General features: G+C 47.6%; 1 protein-coding gene across 2 annotated transcripts in view; it reads right to left on the bottom strand.

The window, feature by feature from the left end:
• The window catches only part of PCCA (propionyl-CoA carboxylase alpha subunit), a 365,509-nt gene that overhangs the window by 3,343 nt on the left and 336,665 nt on the right, over positions 1-25,501 (bottom strand). For both annotated transcript variants that reach the window (XM_021065866.1, XM_021065867.1), the window contains one exon: positions 10,901-11,041. In XM_021065866.1, the coding sequence (XP_020921525.1) occupies positions 10,901-11,041 (141 nt within the window). The remainder of the gene's footprint in view (positions 1-10,900; positions 11,042-25,501) is intronic.

The raw sequence follows: 25,501 nt of genomic DNA, 5'->3' as shown, positions 1-25,501 counted from the left end.
GTGGGGTGCCTGGACACTTACTCCCGTCCCATGCCGCGGGAGAGCCTGGAGGAGTTTCTTCCTGAAATCCCCAGACGCTCCCCGAGCCCCCCTCCCGGGCCCCCGCGCCGCACAAGCTGTCTCGCTGGCATGGGGACTGACTGGGCCCCACGCATTCCTCTCCTCCGCTGGTCAGGTGGTGGGCTGCTTTTTCCTGGCACAGAAATATAGGCAGGGAAGGGATGCCAAAGCTTCGGTGCTGGCACAGAGGCGACACTGCACCAGAGAGCTGGGCTTCCGCACAGTGCTCGTGGCCCTTTGTGACTCACGGTCACCTGGCACCTGGCTTCCAGAGAGTGGAGCCTCAGCTGTGGGGGCCACTCTTCAAAACAGAGGGACAACAGTGAGGGCAGCTCCGGCCAGGGTGACAGGATGGCCAGGCCTCCAGCATCGGGGTCGTGGCATATGGAGCTTCCCAGGCTAGGGGTCCAATCAGAGCTGTGGCCGCCGGCCTACACCAGAGCCACAGCAACGCGGGATCCAAGCCACGTCTGCGACCCACACCACAGCTCACGGCAACACCGGTTCCCCAACCCAACTGAGCAAGGGCAGGGATCGAACCCGAAACCTCATGGTTCCTAGTTGGATTCATTAGCCACTGCGCCACGACGGGAACTCCTGCTCTCTTTTCTAAGGCAGGCAGGGACCAGGCGAGGTGGGAGGAGGGCCAGTCCCCAGAAGTGGCACCTGCCATTTCGCTCCAGGAGCAAAACCCTGGCGGGCCCAGATCATGTCTCTGGGACAGAAGCCGAGGGTCCAGAGCTGGCCTCGCACAACCACATCCCACCTGCAGGCAGGGCTCCTGGGCCCGGGCTTTCTGAGAAACAGATCTGAATCTCGGCTGTGGAAGCCCACTCCCCCGTTAGGGACTGGCTCGCCACCTTTGGGTGCCGGTAGCCCCTTCCTGCACAGACGGGCCAGGGCCCATGGCAGGGAGCTGGGAGCGCCTGCCTCAAAAGCGCCCTCCACATCGGCACTTCCTCGCCCGGTGTGGGGGTGCCCAGGGCCCTCAGAGCCTTCTCCCCATCCCCGGTCCCGCCGGCTTCTCTCCACGGCAGGAACTTGTTCTCTGCTCAGCCCACGCTCGGCACTGCTGGCCCAACGGCACCCCTCGCTGCTGCTTTATGGGATCTTGGAGGAAGTGAATTCGCAGCTAAAATGCGACTGCAAAAAAGAAACCAGTGCACCTGGGAGATTCCCAAATGGTGGCCCCAAGGGGGCAGAGGCCAAAGTGACAGTGACACCCATAAGAAGCTCACAGAAGGACAGCTGGCCACAGTGGAGGTGAGATCAGGGCCTGGGAGCCTGGGGGCTGCAGCAAGTTTCTGGGGCTCCACTGCCCTGGCAGCTCTGTGTGCTCAGAGCGAGGGTGATGCAGGCGGCGGCCAGTGGTAGGTCCCCACTCGTGCTTCAGAAACACAAAGCCTCTGATTTAGGGAGTTCCCATTGCGGCTCAGCAGGGTTCGAACTCAATGAGTATCCACGAGGATTCAGGTTTGATCCCTGGCCTCGCTCCTGGGTTTAGACTCCAGCGTTGCTGCAGTGTAGGTCACAGATGTGGCTCGGATCTGGCGATGCTGTGGTGCAGGCCGGCAGCTGTCGCTCCCATTCAACCCCCAGCCTGGGAACCTCCAACGCTGCTGCGGGCGCTGCTCGCCCACCTGCTGGGCCCACCGGCGCGGTTCCCACGATAAGCGATAAGCGGGACGACACCTCGGCCTCCGCCTTCCAGTCTGGAAGCCCCTGCCCCTCCCAGGCTCCCCCAGATCCCCGTCCGGCCAAGGCCAGGCTGGTGAGCGGAGAGGGGCCGCCACATCAGCGCCCTGCGACAGCGCCGCGGCCTGGCCGGCGAGGATCCGCGCGCCCTACACTCCAGTGAACCAGCCCACAGAGGCTTAATGATTGTGACAGGATGTCCCCGCCGTGGGCCTTACAAAATGGTCACAAGCCTGGCAAGTCTCTTCGATAAACCTAGTCAGCCTGATGTTCTCCTCCGCGCCCCGTCTAATTGGTGGAAAGTTTGGAGGTCCGAATCCCGCATCTTTCATCCGGCTTATTGCGTCCTCTCCTTTGACACGGGGTCAAGGTTCACATTCGCATCCGATTATCGGTGTGCACTCATTAAGCGGGAGCCCCGCCTCGGCCCAAAACGAGGGAGCTGGGGAGGGCCCTGAGCCCATTTACTCAGCAGATTTTAGCCTGTTCAGGGCCCCGAATGTCACCCGGCCCCACTCTGGGCTGAAGAGTTTCAGACATCTCCAGCTGATGATTAATTGTGAGTGATGGGAAATAAAATCCAGTAAAGCCAGCTGCTTGCCATGGTCGGCAAAATGACTCTAATGGATAAAGGCTGCCAATTTTCCAGTTTTACTGGCAAGTCTTCCAAGTGTAATTAAGGGAAGTTATAAATGATATGGAAATCTATCAAGTTCCATTTATTTTCAGAGGACTCTTTCCCCAGAGACTTTTATCTTCAAGCTTAGAGCCTGCTTTGTTGTGCTAATGATTCGAAAGCCACTTCTTATTTCTGATTAAAGCCCCCAACACCCTTCTACCAAGTTCGCTTCACTCCTTCCCCAAGGATGAAAAGCCCCAGAACCTTCCCTGGCACGTGTCCCCCTGGGGAAACAAGCAAAGACCGGGACGCACTTGGCAACTTGTATCGTTCAAACTGCAAATGCGCGAAGAAAGGCCCAAGAAGGTTCGGGGGGCGGGGGGGAGCTCTCCACCAAGGAAGCCCCCAGGCCCACACGCCAAAGCTGTGCTCAGTACCAGAGACTCGTCAGAAGGTAGTGTTGCTCACTAATGTTGTTTGGTTTGGAATAAAAGCATGAAAATGATGGCAAAGGCCTAAAATTGGAGACGTAAAGGATGACTGCACAGCATTCCATTTCTCAATTTCATCCTTCAGAGCCACGAAACGGGGGTGATGCGGGGACGGGATGAGCTGCACAGTCACAGCTGCGGTCTCCCCACACAGGGGAGGCCCTTCTAATGGGCTAAGGTCTGTTTTGAACAGACGGGGAGTAAGAAGACAAGGTTCCCTACGAAGAGGGTGCAGGCGTAGTTCTGATGAGGAAAATGATTGCGGGAGTCAGATTTCCTTTGAGCCGGCCCCTCCCCTCTTTCGTTGTCCCGCAACCGGGGCTGGTTTCAGGGTGTGTTCTCCTTTAAAGAGAGGAAAGAGGCCATAAATGGCGCGGAGGGACCCCCCCTGTACGCCTGCTCTCCGGCAACTGGAAGGATCGCGTAGGAAACGGTGCCAGTGGCATATGGCTTTCTCCTGCGCTAAACATTCATACAAAAGACAGGTTCATCAGTCATTGGAGTATCTGGATAAAAAATTAGCTCCTGATGGATGGTATTTTGAGCTTACCTGCTGCTCGTACATTACCAGAGAAACACGGGTTTGGAAGCCCACATGACATCAGGAACCGCAGACCATGAAATACGACACGTGCAGGAGCACATAATGTGCGCCAGATTATACAAAATAATAAATAAGCTATTTAAACCCTCTGCCTAAAACTGGGCCCGCTGCAAGGAACCCTGGGTCACGTCTACGCAGGCCAATTAATGCACAGCATCTGCTGTATAGAAGCGGGGCACGGAGCACTTCCGAATGATTTCGGCAATTAAAAGAAAACTGTTTCCTGCCTGTTCAGACAGCAACTGTTTCAATGCAAGAGTGAGCACCAAATCACTGCGTGCAGCTGAAAAATTAAGTCTCCTTTTTGGGGAAGAGGGGTGGGTGGGAGGAAGAATTTTTATGGTGAAAGGAGCCTTCTTTTGTTGTCCTATGTTCTGTGTTTTTCTGCCAAATGAGACAGAAGGCTCGCAGGGCTTACCGGCCCGCTGCGGTCTCCCCTTCTGTTGCGCTGGGCCCCCCGAAAGCAGGGATCGATATTAACCCCGCTGCCGCCTCCACCAAAGTGAAAACCCTTCCATTGCGTTTTTAAAGGCGGTGCACTTAGAACACAGGTGCCTGAATGCAGCGCATTTGAAGGCTCTCGAATCTACAACAAGACAGACGCAGTTAACAGCCACAAGCAAAAGGCATCTCGGATTTAGTTAAAAGGCACTGCGAGGATCTGATTATAATAACTTCCTCTTTCTGAGCCGGAAAGATAGTAGGCTAGTGAATATCCCCTGATGTTTCCTGAAGGAGAAACGTGGGCTCACGGCGGCCCGGCCCAAGATGTTCCCGCAAAGAGGGTGGGAGCAGCGCTGGGGACACTGGGCAGCATTTACGCAGCGGTGGACGGGACCACCGTCGGGTTACAAAGGAGAGGACAGGTGACAGAAGGGCTGCCAAACCCCATATTTCCAGTCTGAAGGTGACCGAAGGGCTGCCAAACCCCGTATTTCCAGTCTGAGGCCTCCTTTAGTGGGTCTGTGCACCAGCAACCCACCCAGGAAGGCGCTCACGGGGACACAGAGCCCTCAAACCAGGCACTGGCCGGGCCTCACCGGACAAGCTGGGCATCCACAGGGCGCTGAGAGGCTGGGGAAAGAATGAGGAGAGACGTGGTCCATATTAAGATGAGGCCAGTTTCTCTTAAAATTCCTTAAAATGAAGAAAATTATGACTCCCTACCACCCTCTGATTCGAAACTGGAGCCAGAGCCTCTAAGCTACAAAGAACTAGTTAAATTGAGGCCACTTCCAGGATCTTTAACAAACCAGGCTGGATTCGAGGCCTTTGTGAAGTATGCTGCTTTAAAGGACTCAGTGAAATAGGGCTTTTAAAAATGTATTATTATTATTATTAGCAAAAAGGTGAGAAAAGATCTTTTGAATCACGTTAAGGTTGAGAACTTCAAAAACATTTAAAACAAAGATAACATCCCCCCTAATCCCAAGTAGATCATCTCTTGAAAAATAAAATCAAATGCCAAACTTGTAGACGATTCACCTACAATACTGATTGACTGATCTACAAAAATATTTCATCTCATACCGATAATTATCATAAACTGTAAAAATCCCCAAATTGTTACCACCAACAAAAAGTAATCATACCATTTCTAAATAAATGTCATCTGGAAAAGAGAAAAAGGCCAAATTCCGGGTAGCCACTACTTCTGAGAGCAGGGCAGGAATTCCCCTGGGGAGAGGCTGCAGGGCAAGTTCACTGCATAAGCAAAGTTTTATTCTTTTGTGTGTGTGTGTGTGTCTTTTTCCAGGGCCGCACTGGCGGCACATAGAGGCTCCCAGGCTAGGGGTCCAATCGGAGCTGTAGCCGCTGGCCTACGCCAGAGCCACAGCAACTGAGGATCCGAGCCTCATCTGCGACCTACACCACAGCTCATGGCAACACCAGATCGTTAACCCACTGAACAAGGCCAGGGATCGAACCCCCAACCTCATGGCTCCTAGTCGGATTTGTGAACCACTGCGCCATGATGGGAACTCCAAAGGTTTTATTCTTAAATAAAAGCTAAAGCAAATACAGTAAAGGCGGGCGGAGAGCATATGAGTATGTGTACTGTCCTCTATAACTTTCTATAACTTTCGTTGTAATATTGCGCAATTTAAAGTTTAAAAAGGTTACACAGTGAATGCACGGATCTGCATGTGCTTTGGAAAACAACGCGAGGTCTGGGTGAGAAACTGGCAACCTGTCAAGCCGCTTGAATGACCACCGCTATAAAATACGTACATTTAATTACTGCAGTTATTTTATGATTGCCAATCAAGGTATTCAGAAACTGGAACACCTATCAAACAGCCAGGCCAGGTCCCCTGCCAGGGAAAGATGTAGCTTGATATTGAGTTAGGCGATAGAGGCTGGGTGACATGAGATACCATGCCCGCGTCTGGAGGGCCCGATCCAGCGCCCTTCTCCTGTTGAAAACCTAAGGGCCAAGGAGGCTTCAGCTCCTGCTTCTCCAAGAAATGAAATGAGGAGATCTTGCGCCGAGTTCATTCGCAGCTTCCCCTAGACCAGCTGTAAACTGCATTACGGATGGTTTAGGGACAAAGGGCAGCTGTGACTGTCATTCTCTGAAATGGGCACCTGTCTCCAGAGCAGTGGCTGTCACCTGCCTGCAGCCGTCTCCCTCAAGGAGAGGCAGGGAGAAAAAGAACTCAGGGCGAAATCTGGGTGGGACTCCTAGCGATGATTACACAGCGTCGGTTCTCATTGGTGGGACTTCATAAGGAGACCGTTTTTTAACCCAAAATATTGTTCAGGAGAACAGTCAGCTCAAACAGCTAATCATCGTTCTGATAAAAGTCAGCTCCATGATAAGGCCTATCTTCCCAAACCTCCTCCAAACTCTGTCTTACTCAGATTGAACAGGCGAAGTGGCAAGGAAAGAGCAGCAAGCAACAGGTACTTAGTATCAGTGTATTCTTTCACCTGGTCTTACACACTCATCATTCACAAAACAGTAATTAAGAAGGAAACCTAAGTGGGTACAGAGCCTGCGTCTGGTTCATGCCTCACCTAATTTGTGATGTGTTAAATACGATGGGTATTTCTGATGCAAATCTTGGATGACTGCAGATCTAAACACAAGTAAGAAGACTCTTAAACAAAGATTCTCTTTATTCCTCTCTCTCTCTCTTTTTTTTTTTTTTTTTTTTTGGTCTTTTTAGGGCTGCACCTGCGGCATATGGAGGTTCCCAGGCTAGGGGTCCAATCGGAGCTACAGCTGCCAGCTTACACTGCAGCCACAGCAACGTGGGATCCGAGCCACATTTGTGACCTACACCACAGCTCACGGCAATGCCGGATCCTTAATCCACTGAGTGAGGCCAGGGATCGAACCTGAGTCCTCAGGGATACTAGTCGGATTTGTTAACCATGACAGGAATTCCCATCCCCTCATTTTTATTTTATTTTATTTATTTTTTGTCTTTTGTCTTTTCTAGGGCCTCACCCGAGGCATATGTAGGTTCCCAGGCTAGGGGTCTAATCGGAGCTACAGCTGCCGGCCTACACCACAGCCACAGGGACACCAGATCTGAGCCTTATCTTTGACCTACACCACAGCTCATGGCAACACCAGATCCTTAACCCACTGAGCGAGGCCAGGGATCAAACCCGCAACCTCATGGTTCCTAGTCGGATACGTTTCCGCTGCGCCACAACGGGAACTCCTCATTTTTATTTTTTGTTTCATTTCTGATATCAAAAGGCTAACCCAACAAACACGCTCATACTATTTTATACTTCAAAGTCAAAATGAAAATTGTGCTACAAATTCAGCAGCTGTAAGTCTGATGCTAGAAAAAAATGTATACAGCGTTATTCTGAAATAATACATGGTTTTTATTTATTTTTTCTTATTTTTGGCTGCACCTGTGGCATATGGAAGTTCCCAGGCCAGGGATCGAATCTGAGACACAACTGTGACCTATGCCACAGCTGCAGCAATGCCTTAACACACAGCATCACAGTGGGAACTCCCTATTTTTTAATATTTTTGTTCAAGACTATCATAAAGACAGAAATTTAAAAACTTAATATGAGTTGTTTTTAAAATGCTACTTTGGTGCTCTCTGTGGCACAACGGGATTGGCAATGTCTTGGGAGCGCTGGGACGCAAGTTCAATCCCTGGCCTGGAATGGTGGGGTTAAGGATGCAGTATTGCTGCGGCTGTAGCATAGGTCACAACTGCAGCTCAGATCCAATCCCTGGCCCAGGAACTCCATATGCTTTGGAGTGGCCAAGAAAGAAGAGTTTTAAAAATGCTTCTTTGATGATAAAAGTGGTCCCCTGGTTTATGACATTGTTAAATGTACAGAAAAATAGGCATTTTTCACATTGAAATAGAAATGTGACTGTGAAAATATTTTCAGAAGGCAGATAAAAAAGGCACATAGGAAAAGCATGTAAGAGTCATTCTGTCAACTGTTGTCTGAATTAAATGTGTGATTCTACCTGTTCCCAGCCCATTCCTACTTCATTTCTTAGAGGTTTGCTTGCTTGTATGCATTTTACCGCTGATGAATTAGCACCCCTCCTGATATACTCAAAAATTCTATTACACAATCATTTTTAAAAATGATTTTTCTACCACACTTAATGTAGATAGCATGCACCAGACATTGAAAGAGTTTTAGCAACTTTTGCTGTGCAAATCAAAACAAGCACTTCATGTAAAACCCAGCTTCTGCACTGAGGGAGGGAAGACCTTCCCCACGAAGCTCTGAGCTCCCTGACCACTTCTGATCGGCCAGCCCAGGCCATTTCGTCCTGAGGGTTTAAGCTCCGTTCGAACTGTTTACTTTGCGGAACAGATGTGTTATTATCTATGTGCAATGCGTTATTGCCAGGACCACCGTTCTAAGACCTGTCAAGTTGTACTTACACTAAATATAAAAATTACAGATGACTGGAGTTTAACCCTATAAAAAAAATAACATTACAAAGGAAAACAGAATACTTCTAGGCCTCGAGTTTTTTTTTTTTTTTGGTCCTTGTTTTACCCTTGAAAATATGCAGGGATGATTGAATCCATTATCTTTCTACTGATAAAAGTGAAACCCTGGCTCAGCTATTGTTATTGCTGAGAACAAGACAACACACCCTGCAGTGTTAAAATAATTTTAAACCGCAAAACGTAAAAGCTACAAGTATTATTTTCTTATAATGGTCTCAAGTATGTGCCCTGCCTTTGGTCCCCAGGAAAGTTTCTTGTGTTTTAATTACACAAGGCAGATTCGACTGCCGCACTTGGTACAAGAGCTGATTCAGCGTCCCACCCTGCATTTGGTTTAGGCAGTAGCAGTCTGCGACACTTTTCACCAATAAGAACTCAAGGGGAAATACTGTTTTATCAAAAACAGTGGTACAGAATATGAAAGGAAGTTTGCAAGGACCAAAAATGGCAACCTGGAGCGAGGAATCAAAGAAAGCACCTGCTCTTGTGAGCGGCCTGGCGCATGCGTGCGCCGAGCATGTACAAGTAAGGTGAAGCCCAAGACCGGGGGCTCTTCCCCAGGCCACCCCCCACCCGCCACCTCATGCATGAGTTCTGACTTTAAAGGGATACCTAAAATAGAGGCCCACTTCATTCTCAAATCAAGCCACTCTTGAATACCCACATTTAATTATTGGAGGTGGTTTTCACTATCCGAGCTCCCCCAATGAGTGAAGGACTCATAATACCGCATTGTTCCATTTTTCTAAATGCCTCGCTTTCCCACATTAAATTATTAACCAGGAAATGCAAAATATGAAGGCTCAACCCTTCTGGCACCTGGAGCAGCCAGACTAGGAGGAAGCAGTTGCTGGAAACAAGAAGGCTGCAGGCTCCCGTTCTCCAGGGAGGCAGGCAGTGGAGGCCCCCCCTGCCTCCCCCACCACCACCCCGGGCTCCCAGCAGGAGCTGCCTCCCTCCTCCTCCCTCCCTCCCTCCGCTCAGGTTCTGAGTCAGGTGTTGGAAAAGTAAGGATTTCAGTTAAACACTTGCTTTTTTTTCCTAAGCGCAAATGTGATTTTATAATTAAAGCCACACAATTAGGACTGACAAGCTCTGGACGGCTGTACACAGCCTCTGCGTCCAAGAAGAGCTGAAGCAGGAAGATGAAGAAACCAAAATAACTCCTTCACCTCGTTTACCGACCCACACGTCCAGTTACTAGACGACTGCCCTGACTACTCCGGTGAGAGTCAGCTGTAGGCACTGCTAATGCCAAGGCCAAGGGGCTATCTGCTTAGGAGCCTGATCCTTTCGGGGAAGAGGCAAACGCCTCCTCCGTATTCAACACACACATGTAATTTTTAAAACTGTGTATCCCCTCTCCCAAATCCTTAGCACTAGGATGTTGGACAATCATGTAAATGCTTTCAAGTAAACAAAACGATTCATAGCTCCTGAACCTCTTTTATGCTTTTCTAGAAAAGCTGGTAGTTCCATTGCTGTATCATCAGGTGAAGCAACTGTTGAGTCACTTTTCCAATGTCACATGTCGGTTTCAGGGCTAATCATTTAAACCACTGCAACTGATCATTTTCTTCTTAATATTCACCTATGGCGAGTACTTTTCTAGAAGCTAATGCCAACCAGCAGGAGTTCTCCTCAGTGTTATTTTACTTGTATTAATAAAGAAATACAGAGGTCGTTTTAACATAATCTTTATAGGAAAATACATAAACTCCTGTGACTTAACCGAGATGCGAAATGGAATCATCCGTTAAAGATGATCATATTTGACTGTCATCTTCCAACACAAAAATAAAAGTGCAAGGACTTAAATCTCCTTAGAAACCCTCAAAGGTCCCATCTTTGTTTTCTTTTTACTGCTGCTACTGGTCCGTAGCTCTGTGCTCTGTGACAATGCATGTATCCTACCAATCTGTCCACAGCCTGCTACCTCAAGATGGAAAATGCGAGGAAAGATTCATACAGCTTTGATTTATGCCCTGATGTCACAAGGTCAAGATGAACACCTCCACACTGTGATCCGAAGTTGTATTTATCACGTTATGGAAGTGCTCTGGGACTATACAGATTATGGGGTTAACTTTCCGTAACACCCTTCCCACTTATTCCAGAAAATGTGCAAAAAGGTTCCCCATCGGAAGGTTACGTCTTGGCGTGACTTCTTCAGGGATCCTTAAACCACAGAGAGCTAGAGAGGAACCAGAAATTTTAAATAAAACGCCTCCCCAAACACAAAGTTTGCCAAAAAACCACGAACCTGGCCTTGTTTCTGCTCCAGTCCCAGATCCTTTGCGAGGAGAGGCACTCGGAGATATTGCCACTGATAACCGAATTCAGATGTGAAACACAAAAGCTACGCTGCTGTTCTGTGGGGGTAGCCTGACTCAAGAAAGAACTGCCAGAATACAAGGGATCCTGCTTCCGTTTGCTCCCCCCCACCCACCCCAGGGAAGGTTCTTACCAGGTCCCCAGGCTTGACAGAGACAGCCACTACCACGCCTGGCATCGGGGAGTGAAGAATACTGCTTGTGTCCTCAGCTGCTTTTTCCAGCATAAATTTGTTCAATTCTGCGGCCAGTTTGGTTAGGATATGTACCTTGTACTTTAGGAGGAAGAGAAAAAAAGAAACATAACTGAGATTAGCTGATAAAACTTGCCCTCAAACGTAGAATTCATTCAGAATCAGTTTTTAGCTTTTAAATATACGCCCTGATGTTAATGGTTTCTAATTACTATACACAAAACTAAAATTTATTAGTTTCTGGTATACGTTGTGAGCCAGTTGCTGAAGATACTTCCTGAAATTACAACCACTCCAGTAATTAGTGATAAACAGTAGTCAACGTGTGTCATTATGAAAAACATCCCAAAACTCGATAAAGGGAAGAGTGAGAATGTCCTTGAAGTCCCTTCACCGCTTACAAACTTCGGATTGACACAAATGCCGCAGCGCCGTCAGCCAAAGAGAGGATGGGGCGCTGCGCGCCCTCGCCAGTAGATGGCAGCAGACGGCTGTGTCAGACGCCCGCTCCCCTCCCAGCGTGCCGGCCCGCGTATCCCTAAGTTAAGACAAAGGGTTTCGGTGTTCGTTTGGGACATAATAATGCTTAAAATTCAAATTCTTTCCAGGGACATAAAAGGTTACAGTCGCAATTGGAAAAGTTAGCTTCTCCTTTCCAGCACAACATCACGTGGTCTCTCGGATGTGACAAGATGCTCAGGGAGGATGGAGATGAAGTATCAGGTGAATCTCTTCTGCACTGAGAGACAATAATGCAAGATTTTAAAAGCCACTGAAAGAAAAGGATCTGCACAGCCCGGTGCTTTAACGGCACCTTTTGTAGGTGGCTCTCCAACAATGAGGGGTACATGAGAGGCATTTGGTCAAAGAGAACATGCCTAGTGAGAACCGCTGCCTGGCAGGAAAAATCCCAGATCTCTGTGAATAAGAAAAGGGGCCACAGTTTGGTCTGTCCAAACAGAAACCAACAAAAACGGATGGCGGAACTGTTACTTGGTGAGGCTAGAACCGCCACCTGACAGTGTCTGGATTCGTACCAAACTGCCTTTCCCTGGGGCAGACAGGTGAGCATCAAGGCAGCTCCACTTGGTTCCCAAAAAAAAGCTGCCATAACTCAAAGCCTCCTGCGGGCACGGCGATAGCGGGGATGCAGAGCACAATGCAAGCCCCCTTCGTTCCGATCCGGTCTCCAAGCTCTGTACAGGGCCTGTTTTCAAAGGCCTGGGTGGGGGGAGGGCCACACGGAAGAGCTTTGATGGCCTGAGTTCCAAGCAGCTTTGCGACACTGTGACAGGTTGAATAATAACATCTTTTGCATGTTTCTTTACTCCTGAGCCTGTGTTTGGCAATCAAGACATATAAGTGTCTGCCGGTTTCTGAAGGATATGATCCTTAAGTGAAATTACAGTGCAAATAAAAGCTTTTTGCTCCTATTAAAATTCATCTGAGTCATAAGAGGCAGGGGGAAAAAGCAAGGAGAGTGCATTCTGCTGTCAGTCTAATAAACCTTCTGGGCAGAGGCCCTATTTATCAACGATGAATTGTACCTCAGAGTCCTTCATTAAATCCTCTGGGGGGGGGGTTGAAGGAGATGGGAGAATATAATTGTACCAAATAGCACGATTTCAGTTATCTGTGCCCTGTCTGCTTTGGAAAAGAAAATCCAACATCACTAGAAGCATCGGAGTCAACAGAAAAAGTTACTTTTCTAGCCGGCACCTGCCTGGGCCACTCCTGCGGCCATTGCTCATTTTCCCCGCCGAACACAGATCTTTTGTTTCTTCTTGCTTTTTGCACAATGTGCCTTCAAAATATGAATTTGGGGAAAGTATCTTCCTACACGGAGAAGAGGACGACTTATCACATTTCACCATGGCGGATACCTTCCGAACTAACTTCAGCTACATCGCAAATAAGTCTTAATATAAATAAAGTGCTAAGCTTGTCCCAGGCTCCATTTCGCCCCAGAAATGACAAGATCCTGACTAAAACTGGATCCTTTGACTATTTTTATAATTTTCATATCTTCTGGATTCCTTTCTCTGTAGGACTCCTGCTTGGCTTGGAAAGAGATGTAAAGGAATCACAGAACTCAGTGCCTTTAGATGCGGTCTTTGTTATTGATGAGATGTTCCTTTTCCTTTTGTATTTGTTTATTGTTCTTAAATCTGTTTGGGGGATAAGCGACTTATTGTAATCACAAGTAAAAAATAACAACGGCGTAAATGCCTCAGGAGAGGCCCTGTTGGAAAGAGTTGGCTTAGACATGACCTTTCTGAATAGAAAAAGAGGGGCCGGAGAGAAGGTTCTCTTTTTAAGACTACCTTTGATGTTGTCCTGACCCCTTTGGCATGCCCACACAAACACGCCTTCTTAAAACAACCTCTTGGCTCGCCCGTGCCAGGATGGGAGCTAAGTGGAGAGCAGCATATGGGCCCATCAGAATGAAGTGCCTAGTGAGAACTGTAAAAGCTTTTTGATGCCCCAGAAAAGAAGTCATTTAAGAATGTACACTAGGGCTTTCAAAGCTTATGATCAAAACTGCTGTTTATTGGTTCTTCGGAATTCTTAGAGGACACGGGGCAGAGAGGTTCGAGATTTCAGGAGAACGCCCTGTGCCGCGTGCAGTTTGATTTCATGCGAGGTATTTGACTGTTTCTGGTGGGTTCTGCAGAACTTCCCCGGAGAGTCTCGATTTTAAGTTGTTGTTACGGTTTTCAAGCAGATGAACCACCATGTTTTGGCGGCTGGAGGCCAAGGTGTTCAAGGCTCGCTGGCAGGACAGAGAAGCACAATCTAGGTTGACCCAGGCCATGACAAATGTCTGCTTGAGGATGATAAGTCGCTTGCTGGTGGGAGCTGAGAGGGCACCTCGCCCTGCGGGTTTAGGGAGACGCCTCCAAACCACAATCAAATGAAAACACACGGCACAGCATGAGCAGAGCAGAGAACAGGTGCCCCGGGGCTCGGGCTCCGCGGCCCATAGGCACCAACAGCTGGGCAAAGGCCGTACCTGATACCTAATTACGGGCCAACGACCCTGGCCCCGGTTTCTAAGCAAGCTAATTTTGTGGTGTCTGCCATGTAAAACCATGTCTAAGGAGAAAATTTCTCCCAAAAACTTCAAAGGAAAGAAGGAAAAATCACACCAGGCATAAAAGCATCAGGACGAAAAGCGCAAGAGCTGGATGATTCAAAGCAACACAATGGCATTGTTTTAACAATGAACATACAGCTCTCAACGAGGGAAAGGACAGAGGCGGAACGGTGGGGGGCGGAGTCCAGTGGATTCTTGGGGTGAAGGGGGGGCCAGTCATGGTTCTGTGGGGGGGGGGACGCTCTGTACCAGAACTTGGTTAAACACCCGAGGGGCCTCTGCTTAAGCACCCTGCTCGGCGCCTGGGGCAGCGGCGGGCCATCCCCACCCTGTGGACACACGGCACCCAGATGGTCATCAGGAGCCCCATCTGCTGTGGTGTGTGAGTTCAGCCTGTGCCCCTCCTCTGGGAGCTTAAACCAGGCCTTTCCCAGGCCTCCAGAGCCACCGGTGGTTTGACGCATCCCACGCGCTCACGCGCTTCGAAGATTCAGGGGCCCGAGGGCGCCGCGGACGTGTTTCCAGTTTGTTGACATGTTTTTCCAGTTGGCATTTCAGAGCCTCTTAAAGCAGGCTCAGCCCCACGTTTCCTACCCGTGTCGTTCCTCCCGGAACAAGGAACATATATATGCGCAGCTGAGACCCTGCTGATGTTTCTTCGCGTCCACCGAGGGCCCTCTCGGCCATCACCGGGTCAAGGGTCAGTGGTGACACTTCGCTGTCATTTTCCATCAGTTACCTTAACATCCGGAAGCACTGGCTTCATGCTGAACACCAACCCTCACTGAGAAAGGTGCAAAACGTCCCTTCTTCAAACCCATGGACCTCTCCTCCAAGTTTTCTACCTTCCATCCCAAGGGTCTCCAATGTGCAGCTGTGTCTTCATTGCCACAGCAGGGCGAGCTACCACACAACTATTCCTCTCGAAGTCTGCTTTCCTAACTCTGAGCCAGAGATAAATTGTCATGGCTTTAAAGGGACAGAAATGGGTAGCGGCAAAAATGACGTCTGTGTGTGACTGGGTCACTGTGTTGTACAGCAGCAGCAATGATCACAGTCTTGTAAATTAACTCTACTTCAATAAAACTTAAAAAATGAGGCACCTTGGGGAGTTCGCGCTGTGGCACTTTGAGTTAAGGCTCTGGTGTTGCCACAGCTGTGGTGCAGGTCACATCTCTGGCACGGATTTAATCCCTGGCCCAGGAACTTCCACATGCCACGAGGGTGAGCAAAAAAGAAAGAAAAAGACGCGTCTTGGAAAACACCAGTGCTTCAGAAAAGTAGAAAAAAGAGGCACAAAATCTAAAGCGTTCAGGTGAAATCAGAACTGTCATTCAACCTTGTGTTCCACTCCTAAGCGCTTTATGAGCCACTCAATTCACACAACGCATGGGTTCGAAGCCAGGCAAAAGACATTCCCCTCTAACTCCAGCACCGGGCCTACAAAACCAAACCAACAAACATGTCCCGGAAACAATCCTAAAAGCATTCAGAATGAAGGCCCATCGCTGTCTTCCTGGAGGTACCAGCTAGGCGAGGCAGGTGACAGGAACAGACAGCAGTTAGAGTGCCTGGTACAGCTGCAGTCACCGGGCAGCCTGTTAGCATAATGCTGTGACATCTCCATCGGCACAGTCTCAAGGTAGCTGTCAATCAGGATGCATCATTTAATCCAACAGCACTCGGAGGACTGTCTCTGACAACCCCCATGACAGCATATCTACAGCTCTATTTATATCAGCGACCGCTTGTGTTTACAATGCTGTTGTAATTAGAAAAGATGCAACAGGCAGCAATATTATTGAGATCTCCATTTTGCAGGATTGCCCTGTAAAGTGTGATCTTGCTTCACAGAGTCACGCGAAATGACAAAAGGCTATTTTCTTCAATCTCCCAGCTCAGACAGCGCTTCATTTGCAGCTATCTGTAATTAGATTAATGGTCTAGTGTAGTACAAAGCAGGCCCACTTCACATCAGATAGCATATGAATTAGGACAAACACTTATTTCAATTCCAGGCAGAGAAAGCAATGACTGGGGTATTTAGCATACCCTTTATGGTGGAATGAGATGTTAATTGTGTACCATTACCTCTAAACTGCTTGCTTGTTGTATAAATCACTGTGCTAATTGATGCAGAGATAGAAATGTAGCCACAGGCAAGAAAGCAAAGGAATGAGGGCTGAAGATGGTGGATAAAGGATTATCGAGGAAAACCATATGGAGATGAGGTTCCTTTGAAACCTTTCCCGCTGCCCAGGAGCAGGATTTCTTAAAAGTACAGAAAAACTCTGGCACCACGAAAGAAAATTTCGTTTTTCCACATTTCTTTTTAAAAACACAAATTTCTTTGACAAGTTCCCGGCTGCCAGAAATCCAAACAAGAGGTGGGTGGGATTAATCTGCATATACCTAATAAAAAAACAAACAAACCAAAAAAAACACGGAGTTTTCCAACAGCCAGAGTGCCCTGAGTTTTTGGCTCTCCGGTTATTAAGTGAACTCGGAAACTACCTCAAGCGGATGTTTCTGTTACATCCACGGGGCAAAAAATACACTTCCCCCAAGACTTGAAGTTGTTCTTGGGGACCCAAACAGAACACAACACAAAAGTGTGCTGGTTTGGGTGTGTGATGAGACTTCAGTGATGCACTGGCTGAGGATGTGAATCCAACAGACGAGAACCATTTTCATCCGCCATTGAAACAATGGCAATACCACCCCCCCACAACCTGACCGCTTCCGCTCATGATTTCACATCCACAGGAAGGAACGAGAAAGGTCTTTTTTTTTCCTTGTTTTTTACCCCCTGAAACTGGCAAAAAATAAGAATAAACAAAAGCACATAGTAATTGAAAATGCTGCTCCTCCTTGTCAAAATGTCCTATTCAGCACTCGACAGCTCTTCTTAGGGTAAAGGGAGCATCTCAGAAGCCCAAATATAGACACCAAATGCTCTGCTCCAGAAGCCCAACTGTTCAAGGTCCATGGATAAACGTGCTCTTCCGAAGCTCATAAATCGAGTGCGTGCACCCGTGTATGTGTTCACAATTTTTTTTAATAGCAAAGCAACAGCAAGGTGCAAATTACTGCTGTGCACTTTTTCACAAATTCAGCTGCTTAGTAATTAGCACTGTTATAACAAAACTTTACACAGAGAACAAATACAGTGGGTCAGTTAATAGCTCAAATTCTCAGCTTCAGAGTAACAGTTAATATATCCATCTACTGCAAATGCACACTTAAGGACTACTACACACGGCTTAGCCTTGGGAAATATGAAAGCCATATTCACGTGTGAGATAATAAAACCAGGTCCCAAGAAACCAGGACGTCTGGTTCAAGTTATCGCCCCTGCAACTTGGGTGGGGGGAGTCTAGAGAGCCTTGGCTGGGGCAACAGAACACCTGTACTGCAACTGCAAATTCAACAGTTTAAGGTTTGGGTCATTATGCGAAATAATGCTTTGAAAGAAAAAAAAAAAAAAAAAAAGACTATGAGGAAACATCAAGGGCCCTTGAAATGGAAACAAATGCCTGCAAAATAAATAGCTCGAGCTACCCGGAAACAACACCTCCCAAGCGTGCAGCGAAAGGACAGAATGGAAATGCACCGACGAAAAGATCTGGAGGCGGCGTCAGGTGCTCCCACCCACTCGTCACTTTCTTGGACCATTTAAACCAGAGCAGCAGAGCCCACAGCAAACCGCCAACAGGCCCCTCACTTGCCGGTCAGCGATGCTGGTGTTAACAGGAGAAAATATATGGTTTCTGATATTGCGGCCCAGCTCCTCAGCATTCGCTCCCTTTAATTGAAAAAGGCAGTTAAACACAAAGTAAATCATTCAGTCAGGTTCGCTGTTTAAGGACATGTAATTGACAATGTCGATACGCCGCGGTGACATAATGTGCCACTTTCAACACGTCCGCCTGCATTTATGAATCAATCCATCCTCGGGGTTTCATTTTTTAACTGCTGAGTTGGTTCTTGAACTTCAGCGCGTCACAAAAGAATCTCGACAGCCGTGAGCAGCAACCTCTCTAAGGGCAGTTTCGGAGAATCACAAAAATAGAGATGGGAGGAAAATTCCGACAAAACCACGAAAACGTGTGAAGTCATTTCAGCAGCTCATCTTCCAAAATTCTGGCTAAAATAGGGAAAGGTTTCCAGAAACGAACAATTACCTTCAGGCTAACAGCAGACCCTTGGATGAAGTGGGTCTGTATGTATCTCCAGCTAGTTCCTAAAAGACACCTTCCCCAGAGAGGAACATACAGGGAGGACTGTCAACCATACAAAAATCTAACCTCATTTTTCTTATTGCGTTTCTTAATCGGAAACACCAGGGTCCTGCAATTCTAATATCCTAAGATCAGCAACTTTTCCTTTTGCACAATAGTGCTGAAAATGAAATTAAACATTAAATCCAGCCCTTAATAAAAGGATTTATTTCCCCGGTGGGGCCCCACTGAGGTTACTTTCCTTGTCATCTGAAATGCTTGTGTCTTAATATGGACCCAAAAATGATAGAAAAGAAAACAAAAAGCAAAAACCCTCCTGTACAGGGAGCCAGCCTCATTCCTGGTCCCAGGGAAGGGACTAAGAGAGCAAGTCACCAGTGGGTCCCAGCAAGCGTCTCTTACCGCAGCAGCCTCCTCGGAGCTGGGCGCGTGGGCCGCTGTGTGCAGGTGGCCCGCATAGAGGGGCCCAGCCTCTGCCTCGCCCAGGTGCCCAGCTGTCTACCATACGGCACAAAGGTAATTTGCTGGGATAAGTGGCACTTTGCCGTCCACAAAGGCAAGTCCATTGACAAGACCCTGTACAGAACTCGCGACCAGAACGCGTGCCTTCTGCTTGCTCCGGAGCCTCCGTGACACACTATGACCATAATGAGTCATTTCTTTCTTTTTTACACCAGAAAAATATTATAGATCTTTGAAAGCCTTCTACTCAATTAAGTAACGATACCAACCAACATCTGTTAACAGTACAGGCTGCTTCCATTCTGAGTCCTCAATTGTTTTATGTAATTACGCGTTTATAAGGTATGTGGTAAAGCAGTAAGAAGGTACCTTTTCAAAGCACTATATAATTTAGGGTACAATGAAACGCTCTCTTGAAAATCTATAATGAGGGCAGCATCAGCTTACAGGAAAGTACAGGAAATGTTATAAAAACACAGTTATGTAAAGAAGCACACAGGCGGGGAAGGGCCCCGTTTTGCCATGTCCCCCTTCCTTGCTCCTTCCCTTCTGTGGGACCCGTTCTGTGCTGCTCTCAAGTGAGAGTGCCGCTGTCTGCAGAGTACAGAGTAAGCAGAAGACCTTGGGGAACCGGGCCTTCCCTGGCAAATTCCTCAGCGCCGGCCTGGAGCCCAGAGGCCTGGGAGGTGTGCAAATGCCAGGAGCTCTTCGATAACACCTTGACTTCATAAGGATTTTTTATTTTTATTTATTTAGGCCACACCTGTAGCATACGGAAGTTTCCAGGCCAGGGATCGAATCCAAGCCACTGCTCTGCCATACCAGACCCTTCCTGAACCCAGTGCACGAGGCTGGGGATAAAACCGCACCTCCACGGCAGCCCAGGGTGCTGCAGAGACAATGCTGGATTCTTAACCCCCTGTGCCACAGTGGGAATTCCTAGGAGGATTTTTTAAATGATAAAGTATTTTCACTATTATGCATTCACTGAAGAAACTCAGGATCCAGTACACCAAAATGTTGACTATTAGTCGAGAAAATGTTGACTATCAGCAGAAATTCCAAAGTGAAAACATGTAAGGACCAAGCAAATAAGATTTAAGATGAGAGTAATTCTGTGTCATAAACTGCTGGCCCAGAAGACTGCAGCAGAAAACGACGAAAGCGAATTATAGCCTACCTCCCCGAAACGCAGCCCTTCGGCGTGAGGACTGTTCTGAGCCGAAAGCAATCAGCCCTCTGGCCCCCCTCCCTGTCTAAAAGCCGGGCACAAGCGTCCTTTGTAAAGGCGTGTCTGTCACCAGGGAGAGGACCACTCCAGGGCCAACTCTTATCACCTGAGAGGACCCTTCTCTGCATAATAAACCTCGCCCAACGGCCCTTTGTAAATCGTTCATTTCTTAGGTGTCTTCCCACAACCTACCCCACCCAGAGGCCCCCAACCCCCTCTTCTTTGTCTACCCTCTTCTCCACTCTGTACTGCCCTTTGTTAAGATGGCATATGGCCCCCAATTCCTTTTTTGTTTGTTTGTTTTTTAGGGCCACACCTGCGGCATATGGAAGTTCCCAGGCTGGGGGGTCGAATTGGAGCCACGGGCTTCCAGCCACAGCCACAGCCATGCCAGATCCGAGCCACAGCTCACCGTAATGCACCATCCTTAGCCCACGGACTGAGGCCAGAGATTGAACCTGTGTCCTCATGGATACTACTCAGGTTTGTTACTGCTGAACCACGATGGGAACTTCCAGCCCCCAATTCTCCCTGCCTCCTTCCATCACATTCCTCCCATGTACAAGTAAATAACATCATCTGCTTTTTTTCTCTTGTTAATCTGCCCGGTCAGTTTAACTGACAAGGCTCCAGGCTTGAACATAAGACAACAGAGGAGAAAGTTTTCCTCCCCTGAACAACCCGACCACCACTGGTCCAAACTGCCAGGAATGATCCCGAGCAGGGGGTCTCTATTGCTTAGCAATCTTATCGTTCAGAATTCTGACATATCTTAGAAAGTTTAACCAGAGCTACTAAGTGGCTGTCTGACACGCTACCTATTGTGCACTATACAGAACAGACAATACTGAAAGAAGATGAGACCTGTAAAGCCATGTGGCCTGGCCAATCGCGGGGACAGGAGATCCAGCTGTCATGCTGGAAATGGCAAGAATGAAAAACAAATGTCTTAGAAGCCAAATAGCGTGAGTCTGATGTCACCTTTTGGCCAAATGACCTATCTTCCCAGAACAAATTTCTTCATTTCTAAAACCAAGAAAATTAAATGAGTAAGTCAACAAAGAATATGCAAAGTAACTAGCAAGTGCAGCAGTTAACTATTCACTAAATATCCTTTCCTGTCTCCTTCTCAAACATCTCAGATTGTCCAAGAGACAGTGGTGGACTTTTAAAAAATTGTATACTATAAGGCAGACTAGTAGAAGGGAAGAAATCATAACCATCAGAGCAGAAATAAATGAAATAGAAAATAAAAAGCAGAAAAGATAAAAAGAAAAACTAAAAGCTGGTTCTTTGAAAAGATAAACAAAATTGCTAAGCCTTTAGCCAGGCTCATCGAGAAAAAAGGGAGAGGGCTCAAAGCAAAAAAAACCAGAAATGGAAAAGAAGTTACAGCCAACACCACAGAATACAACAGATCATAAAAGGATACAGAACAACTAGATGCCAATTAAATGGACAACCAAGAAGAAATGGACAAATTCTTAGAAACGTACTATTTCCCAAGACTGAACCAGGAAGAAATAGAAAATATGAACAGATCAATTACCAGTAATGAAGCTGAAGCAGTAATTTTAAAACTCCCAATAAGCCACGTCCAGGGCCAGGCAGCTTCACAGGTGAAGTCTACCAAAAATTTAGAGAAGAGTTAACACCCATCTTTCTCAAACGATTCCAAACAGTTGATGCGAGGATTAAGCGCATCCTTTTATAAGGAGCGCTCAGAATAAAGGCAATGCCATCTAAGTAGTTGACAGCCATTGTTACTGCTGGTTTTGTTTTTATTATTAATACATGTCCACAGATAGAGGAGAAACTAAGTGAAGGGGGGGACCATTTCTTTTTCATACTCTACTCTGCTCAGAATACTTCTGGCCACCCAGTGTGTGGGCATTTCGCCAACACCAAGTGGCTCTCCAACTCTCTTTGAATGACAACTGGGTGTTCTACGACTCACTTCAGTTCTGATGCTATGATCCCACAGGTTAAGGGCTCGGTCTCACTCAGTTGCCCCCACTCCAGATGCCAATCCCTAGTCCAGGTTGTCACCTCTGCTTCTGATGACCGTCTATAAGCGAGAGGTTCCCACAACCCTCTCCTTAGTCCCGATAATTTGTTAGGATGGCTCACAGAACTCAAAAAACAATTTACTTACTAACTGGTTTACTATAAAAAACGATACACGAAGGAACAGCCAGATACTCGAGATGCGCAGGGCAAGGCATGGGAGGATGGGTGCACAACTTGTGCGCCTCTCCAGGTGCACACCTCCCAGGCTGTCCCCCAGGCTGGGAGCGGTTTTGAAAGGAGCCTTCGTTACAGTCATGATGGATTAAATCACTGGATATTAGGGATCAGGGCAACTTCCAGCCCCTTTCTCCTCTCTAGAAGTTGGGGGTGGGGCTCAAAGCTCCAACCCTTCCATCACCTGGTTGGTTCCCTGGCAACCGGCCCCTCAACCTAAAAGTCACCTAAGCGCTGGTGGGGTCGAGAGGGGCTTGTTATAAAAAGCAAAGGATGCTCCTTTTCCCTTGATCACTCATTTCGCTTAGGAGTCCCAAGGGTTTCAGGAGCTCTGTGCCAGAAATGGGACAGAGACCAAACATATATTTCTTATTATAAATCATAATCTCTTAAGTCAGGGTTCAGCCACCAGCATTCTCGGGATCTTCCCTGAGAAGACAATGGAGGGTGGGTCCAGAACTAAGGAGAACACAGGATCTAAGTCTCTCTCTCAAGAGAACATATCTTACGAACACATAGCCAATTAATCCTTCAAGAAATTCAGTCAGAATTTCCCCTGATAATATTTTTAGCCTAATACTTTGGCCTTCCAGTCAATTCTCATGAGTTTTCTCCTGACCTGAAACTTGGCCCTGTCTACGCTGATCTGACCATCACACTCTGTCCCCAGACTTTGGGGCCGTGTTTCTAATTCCACACGGCAGAAGAATTCACATTTGAGGACTTGAGATTTACTAGAAAGGAGAATTAGGGACTGAGTGAAGCTTGAATGCTCTTATAAAATTTAAGATGTATTTTACGGACTTAACCACAGTTACAGGCTTGCTGTCTAAGTCCTCCAATGTAGAGGCGTGCAGAAAAGCCAGCAATGCCCCTCTCTCCTCCAGTCCCACTCCCCGGAAGTCATGCTCATAATCTGTATTGACAGTCTTCTCATAAATCTATAAAACATAAACATACACATCCAAAAGTTCAGAAATGCTTTTACACTGGCGAAAACACAATGATATCTATCGGCCTGCTTACAAGGGGGGAGATCCTTGGAAAATGTTTTGCCCTTTGGCATCCCTGACTCACTCTGCTAAACACAAGGATGTTTAAGACAGAAGGACCTGTAGGCCACTTCTCTTTCTTTTTACAGGCTTAGTTCATCTGGAGCTCAGGGAAAATTCCCAACATCCTCCACTGCACACAAACTCTGCCCCTGACAACTCTAGAATGTCTGGGAATAGCCCCAACCGGCCCTGTCAGCCCCCCATACACAGGGCTCAGCTCCCGTCTCTGGAGAATTATAACCCGGGTTGTAAATATGACCTGAAGGCTCCCCGCCCCTTGCCCAGCGTCTCTGACCATCCCAAGGCTGCACCGGTAAATCACACGTGCTGCTATGTGCTCTACCTCCCTCTCCTTTCCTCAAATTTGTGGCTTTTTTTTTTCCCCCTAATTATCCCCAACAGCGTGACTTGTCATCTATATGTAACAGATAACTCGGCCTGGTTTCAGTGACTCCGTGGTGATTCCGTGGAAGCCTCTGTCCTTCACCCGCCTAAGAGTATGTATTATCTCAAACACTAATATTCATACCAATCAACATAAAGCTCTCTTAAAGTTATATATTGTTAGCACTCAGTGGTTTAGAGTCTAGAGAGCCAGAAATGCCAAAAGCATTATATATTGTTAGCACTCAGTGGTTTAGAGTCTAGAGGGCCAGAAATGCCAAAAGCAATCACCAAACGCTTTAGTCATAGAAATTAAGATCTCTTCCCTATGGACAAATTTGTAAGTGATAGCTATCTAATCCAATTGAAAAAGGCCTACCTAACTCTTACATCACAGTTAAATAATGCTACCCAGTGGCTGTGAAATAACAGGAGGAAATAGTTCGCTTGTGCCTCTCATCTGGAGACCAGGACGGAGTCTCAGCTACTCTCTGCTGGCCTGCAGTTCTTCCTCTGGGCTGTAAATTCTGGCAAGAGAGTCCCGGGAGGGAAAGGATGGGATGGTTGCTGTTGAGCAACCTTGCTTCACGGCATCTCCCTTAGAGAATCCACCCTGAATCAGGCGCTGGCCTCCACCACACAGGCTGACACACTAGACTTCCTCTGTGAGCTGAGACTGGGTCATCCTCAGCTAGACGGTGAGCTGGTGAAGCTCACAAGAAACTGATGCGTAAACCACTGATGAATTCACAATCAAATACATTTATAAAGGGAGGCAGCACACCCCCTAACTGCAGTGTGGGGACGTGGCTGTTTGGCAAATATGGACTCCGCAGCAGGAGCATCGGTGGGTCTCAGGCAGCTCTCTACTAAGTTAGCACGAGCAGTGGTTCTCACATGAGAAGCATCAAAACTCTCCTGGAGGGCATGTTAAAACCCAGAGTGTGGGACCCAACCCCCAGACTTGCTGATTCCAGACTGGGTTGGGCCTTGCATTTCTAACAAGTTGCCAGGAACCACACTTGGAGAAGCATGGACCCGAGACATTCTTCTCCAATATTAGAACAGCCTTCCTAATGGGACCATCTTGGACCATTTCGGCTGCTCTAACAGAACACCACAGACGGGTGGCTCAGAAACAAGACACTGACTTCTTACAGTTGTGGAGGCTGGGAATCCAAGATCAAGGCGCTGGCTGATGTGGAGTCTCGTGAGCCCACCTCCTGGTTCATGGATGGTCATCCTTTGCCGTGTCTTCATAGGGTAGAAGGGGCAAGGGCTCTCTCCCGGGTCTCCTTCATTAGGGCACTAATCCCGTTCGTGTCCTGGTCAACCCCGAAAGGCCCCGCTTCCAAACACCATCGTACTGGGAGTGAGGTCTCAACACACGAACTTTGTCAGGGAGACGAGCATTCTGTTCACAGCAGGGACCTTAACTCCTGTCCGCTCAGAAGCCTTGCTCTCCCTAGACTCAGCTGAACGTACAAATGCTTCTTTGACTCTTGTTCTAGAAGAAAAATCTTCTGAGTGACATATTCTTTCTTCATATATGATAGTCACTGATAAATCTAAGACCTTGTAAGTACAGTAAAGGGGTGGTACTCAATAAAACTGGGGTTCAGATTCTGACTTTGGGTGGCCTATATGTTATCTCACTTTTTAGCCTCATTTCCTCATCCATTACATGGGGGAGAATACTGCCTATCTTATTTTTTTTTAAACTGTGTAAAAAACCTTGTACGCTTATATTAAGATTTGAATGAGATAATATATGAGAACCTCCCAGCACAGAGTGCCCAATGAATGGTAACTATTATCATGACTTTT

Source organism: Sus scrofa, chromosome 11 (genome assembly GCF_000003025.6).
Source record: "Sus scrofa isolate TJ Tabasco breed Duroc chromosome 11, Sscrofa11.1, whole genome shotgun sequence".
In the NCBI taxonomy this organism is placed as follows: domain Eukaryota; kingdom Metazoa; phylum Chordata; class Mammalia; order Artiodactyla; family Suidae; genus Sus; species Sus scrofa.
Note: the sequence above shows the minus strand (reverse complement) of the source record. Positions and strands in the feature narration are given on the sequence as shown.